The 18,402-nt window shown below is 38.8% G+C and overlaps 2 protein-coding genes across 3 annotated transcripts in view; one reads left to right on the top strand and one right to left on the bottom strand.

Moving 5' to 3' along the window:
- Positions 1-18,402, top strand: part of LOC127662005 (ventricular zone-expressed PH domain-containing protein-like) — a 160,784-nt gene that overhangs the window by 38,461 nt on the left and 103,921 nt on the right. The gene's annotated exons all lie outside the window — the stretch shown is intronic.
- LOC127662007 (pentraxin-related protein PTX3-like) lies at positions 9,579-15,111 on the bottom strand. The gene is made up of 3 exons (XM_052153019.1): positions 14,807-15,111; positions 12,473-13,051; positions 9,579-10,687 (listed from the first exon to the last, which is right to left on the bottom strand). Exons 1-3 carry the CDS (start codon positions 14,955-14,957, stop codon positions 10,056-10,058), a joined length of 1,362 nt encoding a protein of 453 aa, XP_052008979.1. The 5' UTR covers positions 14,958-15,111; the 3' UTR covers positions 9,579-10,055.

Raw genomic sequence — 18,402 nt, 5'->3', positions numbered from 1 at the left:
TCAGAGGATGAGAAACAGGGTGGGAAAAGGTCATAAATCACTAGATTTTAAAAGTTTTTCTTAAAAAAAAATATATTAATACTATAATTGCACCTAAGGGAACATAATAATACAATAAAAAAACCCATGTCATGACCCCTTTAAAACAAGATACATTTACTTGAGAAGCATCATATAAGATATTTAGATTTGCTTTAAGAGAATGTATCTTAAATATACAGTAAGTGTATTTTGTATATAAGTGTATTTTTTACTTGGTTATACTTCTGCAAGTGCAGTAAAAACAAAATATACTTATATTTAAGATCTATTCTCTAAAAGCAAGTCTAAATATCTGATATGCTGCTTCTCAGGTGAATGCATCTTGTTTAAAAGGAGTTTTAGATATATTAAAATTTTTGTATTTTTTATATTATATTCAACATTCTCAGATAAAAATGTTTTTCTTCTGCAGTATAGTTCCTATAGTAAATGTTTGTTGTTTTAAATTAGTTTTAGATATTTTTATTGGAAAACAAGCCAAAACAAAAACAAATCATAAACGTATTTTGTTTCAGTGTATAATGGGGTGAAGACTTCCTCTCTCACCTTTCTGTTCACTTCAATGCATCTTTAACTCACAAAAAAACAAATTCTCTCTTATTAATAAAGCTGCATATTTCCAATTTTCTTCACAATAAGAAATGCACAGTGACACATATATTATGATTAATTTACATTTCTTCATTTGGCAGACGCTTTTATCCAAAGCGACTTACAAAAGAGGAAAACATAAGCGAATCATCTTTAGGAGACAGTGGTACGAAATGTGCCATATTACAAAGTTTCACTAGCATCAGAATAGTATACAAAACAGATTAAAGTGCAACAAGAAATTATTTTTTTTATTTTTTTGTGACTAGTTAAGTGCTCATGCTCATGCATCATTTTTTGAAGACAGAAAGTGAGTCAGCTTCACGGATTGAGTTGGGAAGGTCATTCCACCAACGTGGTATGATGAAGCCGAAAGTCCGGGAAAGAGTTTTGGTGCCTCTTTGTTTTGGTACAACAAGGCGATTTTCTTTTGCTGACCGCAGGCTTCAATGTGGGCGCGTAGCTCTGCAGAAATGATTTTAGGTATGTTGGAGCAGACCCAGTGACTGTTCTGTATGCCAGCATCAGAGCCTTGAATTTGATACGTGCATCAACCGGTAGCCAGTGGAGAGAGACAAGGAGGGGTGTAACATGTGCTCTCTTTGGTTCATTAAATACCAGATGTGCTGCTGCATTCTGGATCATTTATTTAATAATAATGATTTACTAATTGCACATGCAGGGAGACCTGCAATGAGAGCGTTATAGTAGTCCAGTCTAGTTATGACAGAAGACTGAACAAGAAGTTTTGTGGCATGTTGTAACTTGACACAGCGTCTTTTAAAAGTGGTGCGAGATATGTCTAAATCTGTCTAGTGCATGAATGCATACAAAAATAATCCCAAATAGTCCAGATGTGTCCCCTTTGGTGTTCAGGAATAGTGAGGCCACAATAGTCCTATGTCCTACTTTCTCTCTCTCAGAGTACGAACTGAGAACCAGTAGGCGGGGCCAAGGGCACAATGATTTTATGTAGGCATTGATGTTTTTGGGCTGTAGAGGCAGTCATGACTTAATGTGGCAGTTTCACGTTCAGTGTCGTTAACCCTGCTGAAAAGACGATCTTAACCAGCATGCAATTCCCATGCTGGTCTAGGCTGGTTTATGCTGGTGATTGTTAGTGCTGGTTTGGTGCTGGTCTAGCTGGTAGATTTTAGTGATAGTTAATGGTTAGCATTGGGTTTAGGGATAGTTTTAGGACTGTTTGTTTGACAGGAGTGTTGTTACGGTACTGACAAAAGTTGTTGATCCAAAAAAATGTCCTCCTTTGCAAAGACACGATCACCCTGTGCTGTATTTTATGAGGTCACAGAGTAGAATGGTTAGTCATGGAAGGTATAAAACAATAATATTCCCCATGATTCAGTGCTTTCCAGGCCCTGCACCTCACTGCCTTTATGGTAATGGGAGAAGCAGTCCCTCTGTGCCTTTACAAGAATATTCAAACACACAGACCTCTAACTGCTTTGTTTCCATCCAACTAGTGTGCCACCCACATCATTGACATATAGGGCGTAAAAGTTGTGCATTCTTCGTGGCCCACTGTGTGTGGTTCTGGTCCCAAACCACACAGTTAAATGGGTCATTTGATACATCCACGCAATGAAGAAATTGTATTACATCCATTGTTCTTCTACTTCAATTTAAATGATTTTTAAATAAAACGTATGCATTTTTGTAATTGTTGGTCCATTAAATGAGGAGTGGATGGTATATTTGACCTGGTGTGCATGCCAAAATACACTCTCATCTCAGCTGTTTAAACACTCCACTTACACAAATAGTTGCCCTTCAAGGATAAAGACCAGATTTGCGGGGGTCTACTTTTTGTGTTGAAACATAAATTCTCTTCATTAAGGAAAGGTCAGTGTGAGAGATTGCTGATCAGGGTAATCAGAGGTAAAGAACAAATTCTTTGGGCTTCATTGGGGAATAGGATGGTGAAATGAACATCGACCTCAACTCATTGTCCTATTATGGTTTGGGTCTGCCAAAGGACAACAATATTGAGAAGACCTAATTGAGCCACATAATTAAAAAGTACTTAAGTTCATGAAAAGTTGTATTTTTAGTTTATATAATCTAATCACGTTAGGATTTACAATTTATACATCTGTATTTTGTAACATTTGCATATTTTTCCCCCATTTTTACTGTTACACTGCTACAGTGAACATTATTGGGGTTAATTTTTAGTCGTGTGTGATGCTCATAAGTGTACTATGCCCCAAGACATGTAGACCGTCCGATCTGGAACTGTTCCTCTAGGGCTAAGGTGATATATCAAATATTCCTGATATTATAGTGATGAAATTTAATTGCGATATAACTGCATAAAAACATGTTGGGAGTGGGTTTTCAGCAGTCTCAGGGACGTTTACGTGCATTGTGAAAGCAAAGTACTGCAGGTTCAGACATTTAAACAATTCAAAAATTAAGCTATCGTACAAATGCAACGTACTGTCAGAAAAGGAGGAGATGACGTGTTTCACTAGATTTGTAATGAGGAAAGTTATGAACTGTCAAATGCAAACTACACTTTCAAATACAAAAGATTCATATTACTCTTGTGCTAAACAAATCTAATCCTCAAAATTATAAATATAATTCTGTAGTGTAGCAATATTCATCTGGGTTCCAAAAATAAGTTAGTGTAGAAGTTTTTGCAAACCCTGTTAATTAATAAAAAAGTACGTACAGGAGGTAAATAGTACTATTTTATTTCTGTATTGGTGCATATAAAAGAAAAATGATTATTATCTTTGTTCCTTTTGCTCATGTAGTGGAAAACTTGATAAGATGCCTTCATTATTTATAACTACATTTTAAATTCATGCATTAAACAGTTTGAATCTACTTTGCTACAATGACTGGCTGAAATGATGTTTCCTCTGATTTAAAAAACAACTTTCATCCTATTTCAGAGCTAACTCATAATTATCGAGAGATATATCCAATATTTTCAAAAGGCTGTACATTTCAACAAATTAGTTGATCTGGGCTGGAAAATTTGGCTATGCACGGATCCCTAAAACTAGGGCCACATTCACACAGCAACAGAAGTGCTTACATATATTTTTTATATTATTTGTTTGGAAAAGCCAAGTCAAATAACAACATATAACAGTAAATAAAACATATCTTACATTTCCTAAATGAACAAACAGACAAAACTTCTTACGTTCACACACAGGTCAGTTATTTTTGAGAGTGACAACAGCATTCTATTTGTTTTAAATATATATTTGTATTTTATTTTATCCCTTATTCTCCCAATTTGAAATGCCCAATTCCCACTACTTAGTAGGTCCTTGGGGTGGTGGGTTACTCACCTCAATCCAGGTGGCGGGGGACAAGTCTCAGTTGCTTCTGAGATGGTCAATCCACACATCTTATCACGTGGCTTGTTGTGCATGACACTGCGGAGACTCACAGCATGTGGAGGCACATGCTACTCTCTGCAATCCATGCACAACTTACCACGCACCCCATTGAGAGCGAGAACCCCTAAACGTGACCACAAGGAGGTTACCTCATGTGACTCTACCCTCCCTAGCAACTAGGCCAATTTGGTTGCTTAGGAGACCTGGCTGGAGTCACTCAGCACACCCTGGATTCGAACTCACGACACCAGGGGTGGTAGTCAGCATCAATACTTGCTGACCTGCCCAGGCCCGACAACTGCATTCTATAACCAAACTGACACACGCACATTTTCAGGACTTACAACTGCATTTTCAGCAAACTCGCTCTGTGTTGAAGAAACCACACTGGACAACTAGTAGTCTGTCAAGTCATATAATATGAGAGCCTAGTGTGTTTCTTGTGGGGTTTCGTAAACTCACTGTCATCCAGCCACTGCTTGTGAGCATGAGCCACAAAACATAAATGCTGCACTCTGCTCTTGGTTAAAAAGCATTCAAAGCCGTTAATTATGATCTGATGGATGAACTCGCACATTGATTGGACTTGTTTATTTAATAACACAGCATCAATTGTGACAAGATATGGCAGTGTTATGGACATCGCCATCTTTGATATTTACTTTAGTCACTGTCGCTATGGTTACAGCTGTTAGAAACAAGCTTGACTTCAGTTGTTCATTCATACAGACAGTATTCTAGCTGCTACTGTAAATTGTTGTTTTAACAGGACACCTGAAAGTAAATATGAAGTAAATATGTCAATCAGGTTTCATCTTGAGCATGTAAGTGTCTTTTAATGTCTCCAGAGCCCAAGGATTTTGACTTCTTTGCCATGTTTACCTCAGAGTACAAATATGTAAATGGATGTATCGAATCTCGCCGGATTATAACATGAAAATAATAAAAAAAACTAGCAAAGTGCACAGCACTCGTCACTCACACATCTGCTGCTCGTATGGTGTCACGTGACTCCACCCAATGGATATAATTTAATAAAAGTAAATGTTTGTCACTGAATGTAAACCTCCCTGCCCTGGGTGCCGAAATATTTGCGTGATGTAACACATTCCTACATCTCGACAAAATTGGAGTTGAAGATTTCTGCATGAGTTTCCAAGTTTGAAGTCCGACATAAAGTGTCATTCAGTTGCACTTTCCTCTGTTAAAAGGTGGAAATTCAGACTCTCCAAGTGGAATGGAACGCTTCTTGAATCATCACAGTTACAACAATATGGAGCATCACGGCTTTCCCCACAAGAGCGAACACTTAGGGAGACACACTCGGACACACACCAGGCCTGTGGCAGTGGACTCAACGTCCTGAAGCAACACATATACATCAGGCAGTGTTTCAAACAGCTAGACAGAGCAGAACTTCAATTTAACACGCAAATTAAAAATGCAATGGTTATGGCTTTTCCTGTTAAGCCAACCGTGTTTTGAAAATAGACGGACCAGACAGTCACTAAAAAAACTGGTGCACGCTTCTTCGTAGGAACTATGATTACTACGGTACAAAATATGATGCATTATATTTTGATTATGCAATCTTTTGTAAATTTTGTAACAGATTATTTATAACAGCCTATAAACATTAATAGACGATACACTGGAACAACAACACGCAATGCAGCAGCCAAAGACGTTTGTCAGTCAGTTATGAACATGTTATTGACCTTAGAGTACTCAATTAGACAAAATTCCCATCCCTAGTATTATGGTTTGTCTTTTTGGATATACCACGAAAACCTGCCATGCACAGAACAACACTTGTGTTTGTCTGGTGCATATGCATTGTATGTGCAATGATGTGATAAATATTAGTGTTTGTCTGCCAGAAGCCCGTGGATGCATTGCAAGAGATGTGAAGAATGTGAGCTATTTGGAGACATGCCAAGTTCGGAAAACAGCGTTCACATTATCCAAACAAACCGAACTTTGATGTCATTCAACCCTGGATGCTCACTAAAAGTGCTAGTGTGAAAGGACCCTAAATTGAACTGAATTAATTTGTGAAACAGAAGCAACCCACAACAAAATATATTTTATTTTTGCAGCTAATTCTGTACAATTGTGCATTTAATTAGCTATACTTGAATGATTAAAGTCACTGGAATTGGTGTTTTTAGCAAATTCTTTGAAAAATATCACCAGAAAACATGTTAGTGGACCAGTGATTGAATTTTCATCCCAGTAAGATACTAATCTCAAGTAGATAACTGCCTTCTCAACCCTTTTCCTCACTTAATTCCTGTTTTGATCTCTTCACCCCACATTATGAAAAAATCCCCACAGTCCTCAGACATTTGTTTTTTCGGCAAATTAACCTTTATCCATTGTGCCACAGTGGTCTGGAAATGTTTTTTAAACATAAGTGTTTTTGCAAAGATTTGATGCAGCACCTCAGCTGATGAAAGTGCCTCTTGGGCTTTGAGTTGTATTATCCAACAGTCGATGGGGACTCGAGATCTAAATAAAGTGTATTGTCTTAAAACTGGGCTTGCTGCTTGATCACCATGTCCGTCCAAGAACTGGTTACGTAACTCTCAATTGTGAAACTGATGACAACTTCCACTCAACAGTTGCCCAGATTTTTGAACCGAGGTACAGTCAACAATTGGCTGGCCTCTACTGTGAAAAAGCTTGCATTCATATGTTTACATTTCCATGCCTTGTATATTCTCTCAGACTTCCATTGATTACGTCTTGAATCATCGTACCACTCTATAAAGCATTGAGTGGGAAGAGAAAGTCAATACGTTAGTAAGCAGATCTTCTGGCCTGAATCTAGCTGCAGTAGAGATAGAAAACAGAGGCACGCCATTGTTTCAGACCATAACAGCACTTGTCCAAATCTCTCTCTTTCAAAAACATGCATGACACAAAACAGGAAAAAAGACAGCTCTAGAATCATTAGCTCTGGTGCATTTAGAGGTTTAAAGAATTAACCCTAACCCCTAACCTACCCGATATATGTACGTTTCTGATAGAAAGACATTTCCTTTCCGAAATTTGACATAACTCAGTGACACATTACTGTACTTCATTTAACTTACAGTATTAGTCAGCCGTGGGTCTTCATTTCCAGTATGAGCATTTTAGATTTCTTGGTTACCGCATATGTCATGCATTATAGCAGAGCAACTATACAGGCCCAGCTAATGAGATTATTAGATCTTAATATATCAGCCACATCTTACCTCTTCCTCAGGCCATATGTTGGGGTCTGTCTTCTAATCAGTCTTCTTTCCCCTCTGTCTTCCCCTACCCTTATTAACGCCGCACTGGCCCAGCTTCCCTCAGGTCTGCAGAGAACCAATAACGTGTGACCTCTTCATACTCTCTGGAGGAGGAAGTGGGGTGAGGTAATGGGGTTCAGGTTAGGTCAAGTTTGGTACCATTGTGGGTGTTGTAAGCTGAAGCAGTGCAATAAGAAGGGTAGAGAAATTGTTCATACAAATGACTAGTTCATTTGTGTGACAGGAAAAATCAAACATTTACAAAGATAAGTAAGAAAATGTATGGTAGGTACAGAAAATAAAATCCATGACCAACTTGGTCAAATTCTTTTTCTGAATTTCCATGCTGCTTTGGTGCTGGTCTAGCTGGTGGTGAAGCTGGTAGACCAAGGTAATCTTGGTAGTTTACCAGAAAGTCCAGAAAGGACACCAGAATCCCATGCTGATGACCAGCATACAAAATACAACATGCAGATCTTTTTGAAGTCTCTTCAAAATGTTTTGAGATTTAAATGTCATGCCATAAGCTCACATTTTTCCTAAGTATGTACGTGCCTCCAGCTGAATCGACACAGGGGTCTCATGTTAAAGTCATGTTGGAGGAACTATGTGAATGTTTTTAGTGGTCTGGAGTGTATTAGAGACACAGCCCTCCTGGTACGTACACTCTTAACAGGAGCAGGAAAGGTAGAGGTGGTAAAGAGTGTCTTTGAAACATTAAAGCTGGCCTTAACTGGCTCCCAAAGTCCCTCTAGCTATGCTCATTATAAGTAATATCCTTCAAGAATACAGTCTCCCAACTGCCATCTGGATCCACTAATCAGTCTGAGGCCTGAGCACTTTTGCAAAACCAACCTTCTTGTACACTGACTCACGTATGAGGTGTGTCATCCAGATCTGGATATGCTGCATGTTATACATTTAAAATGTCTCGCATAACAGTCACTGCATCGTGTGGCCCATGTTGTTTTGTCTTGTTCTCAATAAGTTTAGTTCTTAAGTCTGATACATTCATAAAAGTTTTGCAGTTCTTACACCCTGTCTTGAACAGATGCAAGCAGCATGTTGTGTTGCGTCAAAAGCAAATTGCTCCAATTATAAACAATGACCCTACAATGACACTGGATGCGTCCTTTGACACTGTAGAATTACCCACTCCTCCCACTCAGTACACCAATGAATTTTCCTTGAAAATAAAGTGGGTTACAGGTTGTTCACCAGTTTAACCATTGCTCAAGTCTCACATCTTATTGTTTTAGCTGTATGCCATTTCACTTCAGTGCATTCAGTGTTGACAGCCTCAAGCCATTGTGGCGCATTGCTTCACATAATCCATCATGTCGTGACCACTGATACATTTAAAATAATTGATGATGCAACGGTAAACTGCCAGCAGGAGGTAAAGCTACCTGAAGTGTTCGAGTGGCCATATTTGAATGACCCAACTGTCATTGGGCCTCAATGACTGACAGTCTATAATGCTGCCATTGCATTGTCTTCGACCTCCGTATTCGACAGTCGCATGGCAACGTGGTGACTTCAATGTCATCAGCAATTCAGTTCTATATTAAAGATCAGAGGTCATGATGCTTCATCGGACACATCTGCAAACTCTGGAACAGAATGCCCACTTTTCTTGATTAACTAAATTCCTGATCAAGTACCTTTTTTTTTCTTGTCGAATGTCCTGTTTCACTTATAGGTTATATATAGGTTATACATTTCTGTTCATGTTCACTAAAAGTGCCTTTTGACTAATGCCCTTTCATTATTAATCTCTTTACATACTACTTTATATATATATATATATATATATATATATATATATATATATATATATATATATATATATATACATATATACATATATATATATATATACATATATACATATATATATATATACATACATATATACATACATACAGTACTGTATGTATTATGTTACATGCATGTGGCTCATTCATAGGTTTGGGAGCTGGATAACTTTTGAAAATGAATTTTATTGTTGTTTTAGTTTAAAATTTTATTAATTACATTTTGTTTCTCATGTTCCTCAATGAAAAACTTCTATATACATTATACATTCATCTTAGCCTCTTGATTTTTTTTAAACATTATAATACATTTAATCACATCAGCGAAAAACAAAAAGTCATAAATGATCTTGTAAACATTTTCCACAGTCCCATCTTCAAAACATAGCAACTGTCTTTGTTCAATGAAACAAAGGAAAAAAAATATATATATATATAAATATATATATATATATATATATATATATATATATATATATATATATATATATTCATTAGCAGTATTCATGTAGCAAAATATTTTAAAATAGCAGAATTGTTAAAAAAAATGCAGAAGAAAATGCATTGAAAGATTACATTACAAATAGATTACAAATAAGGTCAAATCTGAATGTAAACATCAAACATGATAAATCCTTTGACGTTACACATTTAGAAAATTCCTTCCACTCTGAATTAAATGAAAACGTAAAACAGAACACTGTAAATAAAAAGTGAAGAATGAGTGATATGATGTCCCTCAGATGACAGCCTTTTATTTTTAACTTGCTTGATGACAGGCAATCCACCCTAAATTACATTTTCCCTATATGGAATTATTTTCCACACATCTTAAATGAATGAGATTAATGTTGAGTGCAGATGTAGCATAGCGGGTTCTTAATATGTGCTTGTAGGAGCTCAGCTGATACAGGGCTCAGGTGGTTAAGACATAAGGGAAATTAGTAGATAATCTTGACACTCCCTTTTGGATCAATGTCAGACACACCCCATGCCACCACATTACCACGAATACCACAACCACTCCCATCCACTCGTGCCTGCTGAGATATCTCTTTTGAATCCAATACCCGGTCCCACATGTTCACTCCAGTCATCTTGCCTGTGAAAGCTAGCTCCACGTCAAATGTGTCTTGTACGCTGAGATGCCTGAAGTAGCGTCCGTATTCTTGCCCCAGTAGTATGCTCCCTTTGCTTTGCAGCTCATGACCCTCAGCCACTCCAGGAGAGTTTGCAGCTTGTTGACCATTTACCCACAGAGAGGTAAGGCCCTGTTGTGAGCTCCAGACTGCACAAAGGTGCACCCACTGGCCCTCTTGCACTGCCCCTGAAGCCTCCACCAAATGGGTTTCACCATCCACTGTAAATAGGACACTCTGTTCATTCAGCACCAGCTGTAGTTCGTGTGGGTTGCCAGTCGTGCCGTAAGAGAAGAGGACGGACTTGTTGATCACCTGAGTAGGTTTCACCCACAAGCAGATGGTAACTGCATTGGTCTGGAAGGGCCTCTTGGGTGAAACTTCAACATGATTTCTAGAAGAACGCATGGGGAAGATCAGCCCAGTGTCACATCCTGGATAGGAAGAATTTATTTGGGAAAAGGTTAATTTCCCCAGTTAGAAGGAGCAGAATTAATATGTTGTGATGTATGTTCCTGTACATGTCAGGGGAAAACCACTGCACCTCTACACCCAACAATTGCATTTTAGATGGTTTATAATTTTACTCTCAACATTTTTCAAAGAGGGTTCACTAACATTATGAAGCATCAAGATCAAAGAGTGAAAATAATTCATTTTTTTGTGATGTAATCATCCTTTTTATTGAATGAGTAGTTTTCAGAGTAATGGCTTTTGTTGTAAACATTTAGTCATTTTGTATTTCATCCAGTTTTTGCACCTGCTGAGCCTTCTAAAAAAGCAACAGAGATTGAAGTGCATGTTTTCCTGACTATAGATCTTACTTTATAGCTGAAATTGTTCAGAATGGAACTGGTAGAACCCAACCCAACTTCCCCGCACAGTCGTGTTTTTGTGAGTTCATGATTGCCTATCCTGCTGAAAAGACAAGTATTGCTGGACACCAGCTTATGTTTTGTTTTGTTTGCTGGTCATCCTGCAAAGAATGCTGGTGTGCTGGATACCCTACCAGGCTTTTAAACTAGCTTAACCAGTTTAATACGAAAGACCATGCTGGTCACCCAGCTTAACCAGCTAGAGTTTTCTGGTAAACATCATGGCTATGCTGGTCCACCAGCTAGACTGGCACCAAACCAGCACTAACGAGCATAAACCAGCCTAGACCAGCATGGAAATAGCATGCTGGTTGAGGGTCTTTTTTTTTTTTTAATTCTAATTTATGCAACTAACACTGAGTTTTGTATCCAAGTATGTGAGAATAAGAAATAAACTTATCTTTAAAATCAAGATGGCATAAACATGATCTTCAACTAGAAGGAATAGGGATTACAGTGGAAGGCTTGTACCACAGTCTGTGAGAGATTGAAGGGAGTTGGGTTAATGGGATTGGTACGTACCCTCTCCACCGGGTGATTGCTCAGTTATGGCAAGCCACGACCCTCCTTTCCTACCATGGCTTACAATATTTTCATTACATTTGTCTTAGGTTTCCTGCTTCTGGAGGCTAGAGGGAGGCTAACTCATTCTCTAAACAATCTCATCTGGTTCCGTTTTCCCCCTGGACGCTTTGGTGTGGTCACCCTGTGAAGCTGTTTATGATTATACCTCCCTCTGCCTTTCATTTACTCTACCTTTACAAAGCCATTTAACGCAGAAAGCATGGGGCAGTTGACGATTAAATAATTTTTAGCTTAGTTGACTGGAAACTGTATCCGACTTACTGACAAGGTGAAGGCTCTCTTCATGTGGACATAGCTTGTTTCTCAGCTCAGTAGGAGCTTTGAGAAAGTCTCTGGGACTTAAACATTATTTTTCAGATTTGGGGGGAAATCTGTGTCCTAACTAGGGGTGATGGTGGTCTGTGCGGGGGTCCTGAGATTTAACGTACTTTGATGTATTTGTATTAGTCATCTAAGTTGGCTAATAGTTTGATAATGGTCATATTTGTTGTTTAAAACCTATGACTTAATCTACATGTGCATTTTAACCTTCCCATCCCAAACATTGCCTGATTTGTAGCCATGGCATAGTACAAATGAAGCGATTCGATACATTAAAGCATGCAGCCGACACATGGACATTTCTGGCTCGTGACACCTCACGATCACATCACCCCTCTTTTTACCCATCTATTCCAGTCCTTACTTTGCTCCTCTCTCAATAAAATGCCAAAATAAATCATGGACTGCTTTTACTTGTTACAAGGTGGGAACTCTTACCTGATGGAAGCATGTTTGCAAAGTCTGATCTTGTGTAGAGGTTCAGCTGTTCCTGGATGGCTTGCAGGTCACTTGAAATGGTTGCCAGAGTCTTCTCAAACCTGCCTCCGTTTTCTATCTCAGTCAATTCCTGGATGAGATGTTGGGCCTGGAAGCTTTTGGCTTCGGAGACCAGACCTTCCCTCCCACATTTCAGACAGCTGTTCTCCAGTCGCTCCAGCTGTGCAACCTGGTTTCCACTGTCTGTCAGTAGCTGCTGTAGGGCTGTATCATGCTGTGCGTACTGCTCAGCCAAAGCCTTTTGCAAACCCTCCAGTGCATTCTGTAGTCTCATCTCTGTTTGAGGCCTGGCCCTTCGAGCTGTGCTTTCAACTGCAGATGCACAAAAGCCACCATACTGTGCCAAGAACTGTAGCATCTCACCTCTTAAAGTCTGCAGATCTACCTTGATGATGTCATTGGCATACTGCAGCAGCATGTTCTCTTTCATTTGGGAATTTTCCAGCATGGTAAAGAGCTTATCCCAATTTGTGAAGGCTGGAGCTTTGCATGGTTCTGGGGAAGCTGTGGGGGTCTCTCCTGAGAGATATGCAGAGAGTAATGAAAGGAACACGGAGAGAAAAAGAGAGAGGTTATATGGCAGTGTTTGTATATGTATGTAAGGTGACACCATGTGTTGATTTTGAAGGGATGCCAGTGCGTACCATATGCATACTTCTATAATATTATTTATATTGTATATCAAAAGCAGTATGGAAATGGAGAGGCGAGAACTACCTGGATGACCTACAACCTTCAGTGAAATTCTAGAGTGCGCATCCACTGGACACTGTACTGTCCTATTATGCCATCGGAGCTGCAGAATTGTCCGATTCAAAACGCTGCATTTTAAGCAATTGCAGAGAACCGTGAGTCTGGCTTCCAGTTCTTTTTTAACTGAAAGTGCTATGTATTCGAAGAAGCTTGTTCATTGTGGTTAAATTGTACTTGTTTAACGAAACCAGAGTAGAATATTTACGTAGTTGTTGTTACTGTGTCATATATTTGGGTGACAGGACCACGTTCCTGAATGAAATATGTCCTGGAATGTATTCATACTACTCACCTGCATACCAATAGTCTAGCAAAGTTGTTCCCGAACTTTTTTAAACCACGCACCTCATTATAGTGTTTTCTTCCTGCGGCACACCAAACACGTAAAAATAAATCAAATATTTTTTTCTGTTTGCTTACACTCATGTAATACATTAATAGCTGTTACATTAATGTCGTGTCAAGACAATTTTTGTCCAGTTTGCTTACACTTTTATATTACATTAATGGCTGTGTTCATATTAATATCACATCAAGGGCAATTTAATCTAGAAGCACATTTGACTGTTCACATGTGCTCTATACAGCATGTGCAGAAATACGCATGAAAGGGTTTGAAAGCATCCGGCTGCGGTCAGAGTATTGCCAATACTTTTAACATCGGGGGCTATTAAAATATTGAACTAAGCAGAGATTCCCAGTCTAGGAACCACTGGTATAGCGCATGCACCATATGCCCACTTATTTTTCAAAAGATTTTGTGTATGTATCAAAAGCCACCAGAACAACAAGCTGGCTTTTGACCCATAACATTTCAAACTACATAGTTGATGCCGCAGCAACTTGGAGTGAATTGTGGATTTTTTTATTTCAAAAAGTGACCCACGGATCGGGGTATTCAGCTGAACCACCAATCAGAACATTAGTTTCAGCCAGAATGGGATATTTTCCAACCTGTTTCAAGCATTTACAGTGAAATGCTGATGTGCGAACAGTACAAGCTATAATTAAAATGCACTGTAGATATACTTTACTACCAAACACTGACATATTTAACATATTTATGCGTTAAACACAACATATTCATCATGAAAAGGTGTCAGTAAAAATGTACAGTTAAGGAGCCATTTCTACATGCTCTAACCCTAATAACCTAATATTGTCATGTTGATTCAGTCATAAAAATATTTCATTAATAAATCATATTTTTGACCTGAATAAAACAAAAAATAAAATTAAAGTTACCGCATAAAGCATATTTTAGGTTACCTGAGAAAGTGTTTTTTACAGCGTAATCTCATGATCCAGGTGAGTCACTCTCCATTTCTGTCTCCATATCTCTAGTTAAAGAGCTCCTTTCTCAAAGACATGTGCACACACACACACACACACACACACACACACACATGGCGGAACTCTTCTGAACGTGTTTATCTTGTCAGTTACATGTTTCCTTCACTCAGAAATCAAATGAAGCAAACACCTATCATACTGTAATACTATAATGTCCATGTTACTCACCTTCTGTCTTGTCCTCCTCCGTTATCTCATTAAAATAATTGTCTCCAAAGCCCACCTCGATATCATCCTCATAACTCTCAGGTACTGCAGTGGACAATGAACCCACCAAACACACAGCCTGGAGAATTGTCCACATAGACATGCTAGGCATGTTTGAATATGATCAAGAGTCAGTGTGTGTGTGTGTAATTGTCTATATTTCTCTTCTTGTTGGTCCTCCTTGTTAGATGCTGAACAATCTGTTGGCAGCACTCCTGCTTGTGTGGTGAACTGTAGCTGAAAGGCAACTGAACTGGATAGAGGAGCTCTGTGGTTTATATAAACATTGCGCTTAGAGAGAGAGAGAGAGAAAATGAGAGTTAGCTCCAGTGAGCAATTCTTCGTTGGAGGTAGTATGGGTGGTGTAGTCAGATAGTTGTGCTGCTCCTGCAATAGGCTGATACATAGGCAGAGAGAGAGGGGGTGTCTTGTCAGAGAAGCTTGGGAAAGAGGTAAAAGAGAGAGAAGGAGCTAAGAAATGAAGTAAGGAAAAACTTCAAGGGTTTTAACTCATCTGTTTGTTACTAGTGGTGCTTGAGATACGGTTAGGTTGAGAACAGAAGTTTATGTTAAGTTTACATGACCCCTTGCACCCCATTCATCTGCTGTTTCTGTTTTCTGTTCTGTCTTCCTTTTCACTTTTTTATTTCTCTGCATTGTTCCTCCTTTTGCATTTTTCATTACTTTATTAAGGTCTATTATACATCGGAACATCAGGACATATCCCTGAATCAACATTGTTTGGTGTAACCAGAACATTGAATGAAATTCGTACACCAAAGCCTACCACTAACTAAAACCCTTACCAAAAGATCTTATGGTCCAAAAGCCCTATACAGACCAAATCTGAGACAAATTTGTGAGACAAAAATTATAATATATTTAGTTAGAAATCCCCATTGATTCCATTTTTTTCAGCAATTCCTTGCCATAATAAGACCTTCTTCTTGCTTTTATCAAATAATTCCTTCTGTGCTCAGATACCAAAGAAAGCCAGCCATCAACCATCTTCAATGCCAGTTCCTGGTTGTTCTTCTTTAAGTGTTTAATGCTAGTTTGCTAAGTAAATTTTAGTGCCACCAACACGCTGGATTTTGAAGCTGCAGTGACTCGGGACACATGACTAAAATCACCTCATTGGTCAGTCAGTTTTCTTCCCAGTAAATAAAAAATTGGACTGCTTTCCGTAAAAAACAACAACAACTGTGGATTGTCAGCTGACGATTTGTCAGACCCGGTTTAAATAGTGCCAAAGGAATCCACTTTTGATATTTAAAACTCGTTTACAATGAACATTCACTCCTAAAATTCTGGTGTATCTATGAATCTGTTATCTAGGAAAAAATTCCAAGATAAATTTCTCAAATTAACATTTCCACAGAGGAAAAAGTAATTAGAAGTTGTGTCACAACAGTGGTTTTCTTTATTAGACGGTCTGTATGTCATATGATTCTCTTTCGTCTCCTACATCAGCAAATATCAGACTATCATTCTTACAATGTGAATTATACCATGTATTAAGTCTCGGTCACCTTTACTATCGCAGTTGAAATTCCGAGGATATATACAGTCATCTTAATTGGAATCTGCACAATTAGGAATTTTGCTTGATTGACATCCCATGTCATAGAAATTTCACTAAGTCAATTTTGCGTGGTGTTTAAGATGGTGTACTTTGACGTGACAGAGCCTTACAGCTGCAGTCCGAAATATAGTTATCAACCAAATGGTGAGTAATCTGTAACTCCGGTATTCTGGCATGCTTTGTTTTAACAACCACTGGCCTATATTAACTATATAATATAGTTATATAGAGTGGTTGAGCATCCGTCAGGAGAGAGAGCGGTAAGGATGCATACTCCTGAGCCAAATTATGACTAATACCTGTCTCTAATTGTAGAGAGATTGGGGAGAGTGGCATAAAAGGAATATGTCACCGCCAGATTGAGAGAGAGAGACTGTGTCGAGAGCCTTACTGTGAAGCTGATGTGTTATTGTGAAGCTGTTGAGTTAGTGTGAATCTGATGAGTTATTGTGAAGCTGTAAACCAGAGAAGTGGTCAATTAAAAGTTCCCTACCTGTGTTTGAAGAATCCAGCCCCTGGTGTCCTTCCTTTTTACTGCCTCCCAGTCCCAAGCGGAGTCCTGACCCCAACCCTTAATCTCCATCCCTAAAGCCTTACTCCAATCTCCATTTTCAACCCTACTGTAATGCTAACTGCAACCCCAAATCTGGCCTCTGATTTACCATTCCTTCTCCTACTTGAGCAGCCATATCACCCTTGCAGCTCTTGCCTGTTTGCCCAGTGTAGCTAAGCAGGGTTGAGCCTGAACAGTACCTGGATGGGAGACCTCCTGGGAAACTAAGGTTGCTGCTGGAAGAGTTAGGCCAACAAAGGGTGCTCACCCTGCAGCCTGTGTGGGTCCTAATGCCCCAGTGTAGTGACGAGAACACTATGCCGTTAAAAGGTGCCGTCTTTCGGATGAGATGTTAAACTAAGGTCCCGATTCTCTGTGGTCATTAAAAATCCTAGGAAACTTCTCGTAAAGAGTAGGGGTGTAACCCCATTGGCCCTTCTCAATTATGGCCTCTTAATAACCTCATCCATTAATTGGCTCTATAACTCTACTCTCTCCTCTCCACCAATAGCTGGTGTGTGGTGAGTGTACTGGTGCACTATGGCTGCCATTGCATCATCAAGGTGTATGTTGTACACTGGTGGTGTTTGAGGAGTTTACCCCTATACAATGTTAAGTGCTTTGAGTGCTTATAAAAGTGCTGTATAAATGTAAGGAATTATTATTACTTTCTGTCCCTACCCTTTTTCTGGTCCAAACTCCCAATTTATAGGGAACACATGCTGACAGTGCTGGTCCTAATCTGTTGATTATATTAATGTGTTGCATGTATATACCAATATATTCCATTTTATACTGGGTACAAATGTCCACAAAAAGTTGCTGTCATTGTTTTCAGGGGGATACTAGGATTTGGGTCATGGAAATTTGCTGTAATTTTGGAGATGATTACAGACGCCAGTTGTCACGGTCAAACACATATCCACTCCACACACAACTACACATTATTTGGTACCCTGTAAACTTTTTTGTCTTACTGTCTGAGACTGGTGTAGGAGTGATATAAATATAGTGGAAATAGAGGGTCACGGCCATGACATGTATCCTTTGGGAGGTTGACATAAATATGTCTGCAACATTACAGTAAATACCTTTAACCACAACAGATGGGGTTTTCTGCCTATGTCAGCTAGGTTTGGTCCAGAATGATCATGTCAACAAGTCTTTGATGAAAATTGGCTTCACATTAGTCATCATCAGTCCATTAACAGTCAGAATTTAGCTTATCAACACATTCTCTGTTCAGACCCTGGTTAACAATAAATATTTGCATGAACTTGCACTGGTTAAGCTCATGCCCAACATGTGTACCACTTCCCACATTAATGTGGCTCCTGTATAGTTCTCCTTGCCCGGTGCAAAAAGAACAGAGGCGTTTTTGAATGTGAAATCAGGCAGGGTTACAAGACAGCACAGATG

This window comes from Xyrauchen texanus, chromosome 21 (genome assembly GCF_025860055.1).
Source record: "Xyrauchen texanus isolate HMW12.3.18 chromosome 21, RBS_HiC_50CHRs, whole genome shotgun sequence".
Taxonomy (NCBI): Eukaryota; Metazoa; Chordata; class Actinopteri; order Cypriniformes; family Catostomidae; genus Xyrauchen; species Xyrauchen texanus.
This window is presented reverse-complemented; position numbering and strand designations above follow the sequence as displayed.

What these genes read in the sequence shown, in the direction of transcription:
- LOC127662007 (XM_052153019.1), bottom strand. Translation starts at nt 14,957, where the DNA reads ATGCCTAGCATGTCTATGTGGACAATTCTCCAGGCTGTGTGTTTGGTG. An exon ending in GGAGGAGGACAAGACAGAAG is followed by an intron (nt 13,052 to 14,806) that starts GTGAGTAACATG and finishes CATATCTCTCAG; the next exon opens with GAGAGACCCCCACAGCTTCC. An exon ending in TGCAAACATGCTTCCATCAG is followed by an intron (nt 10,688 to 12,472) that starts GTAAGAGTTCCC and finishes CTTCCTATCCAG; the next exon opens with GATGTGACACTGGGCTGATC.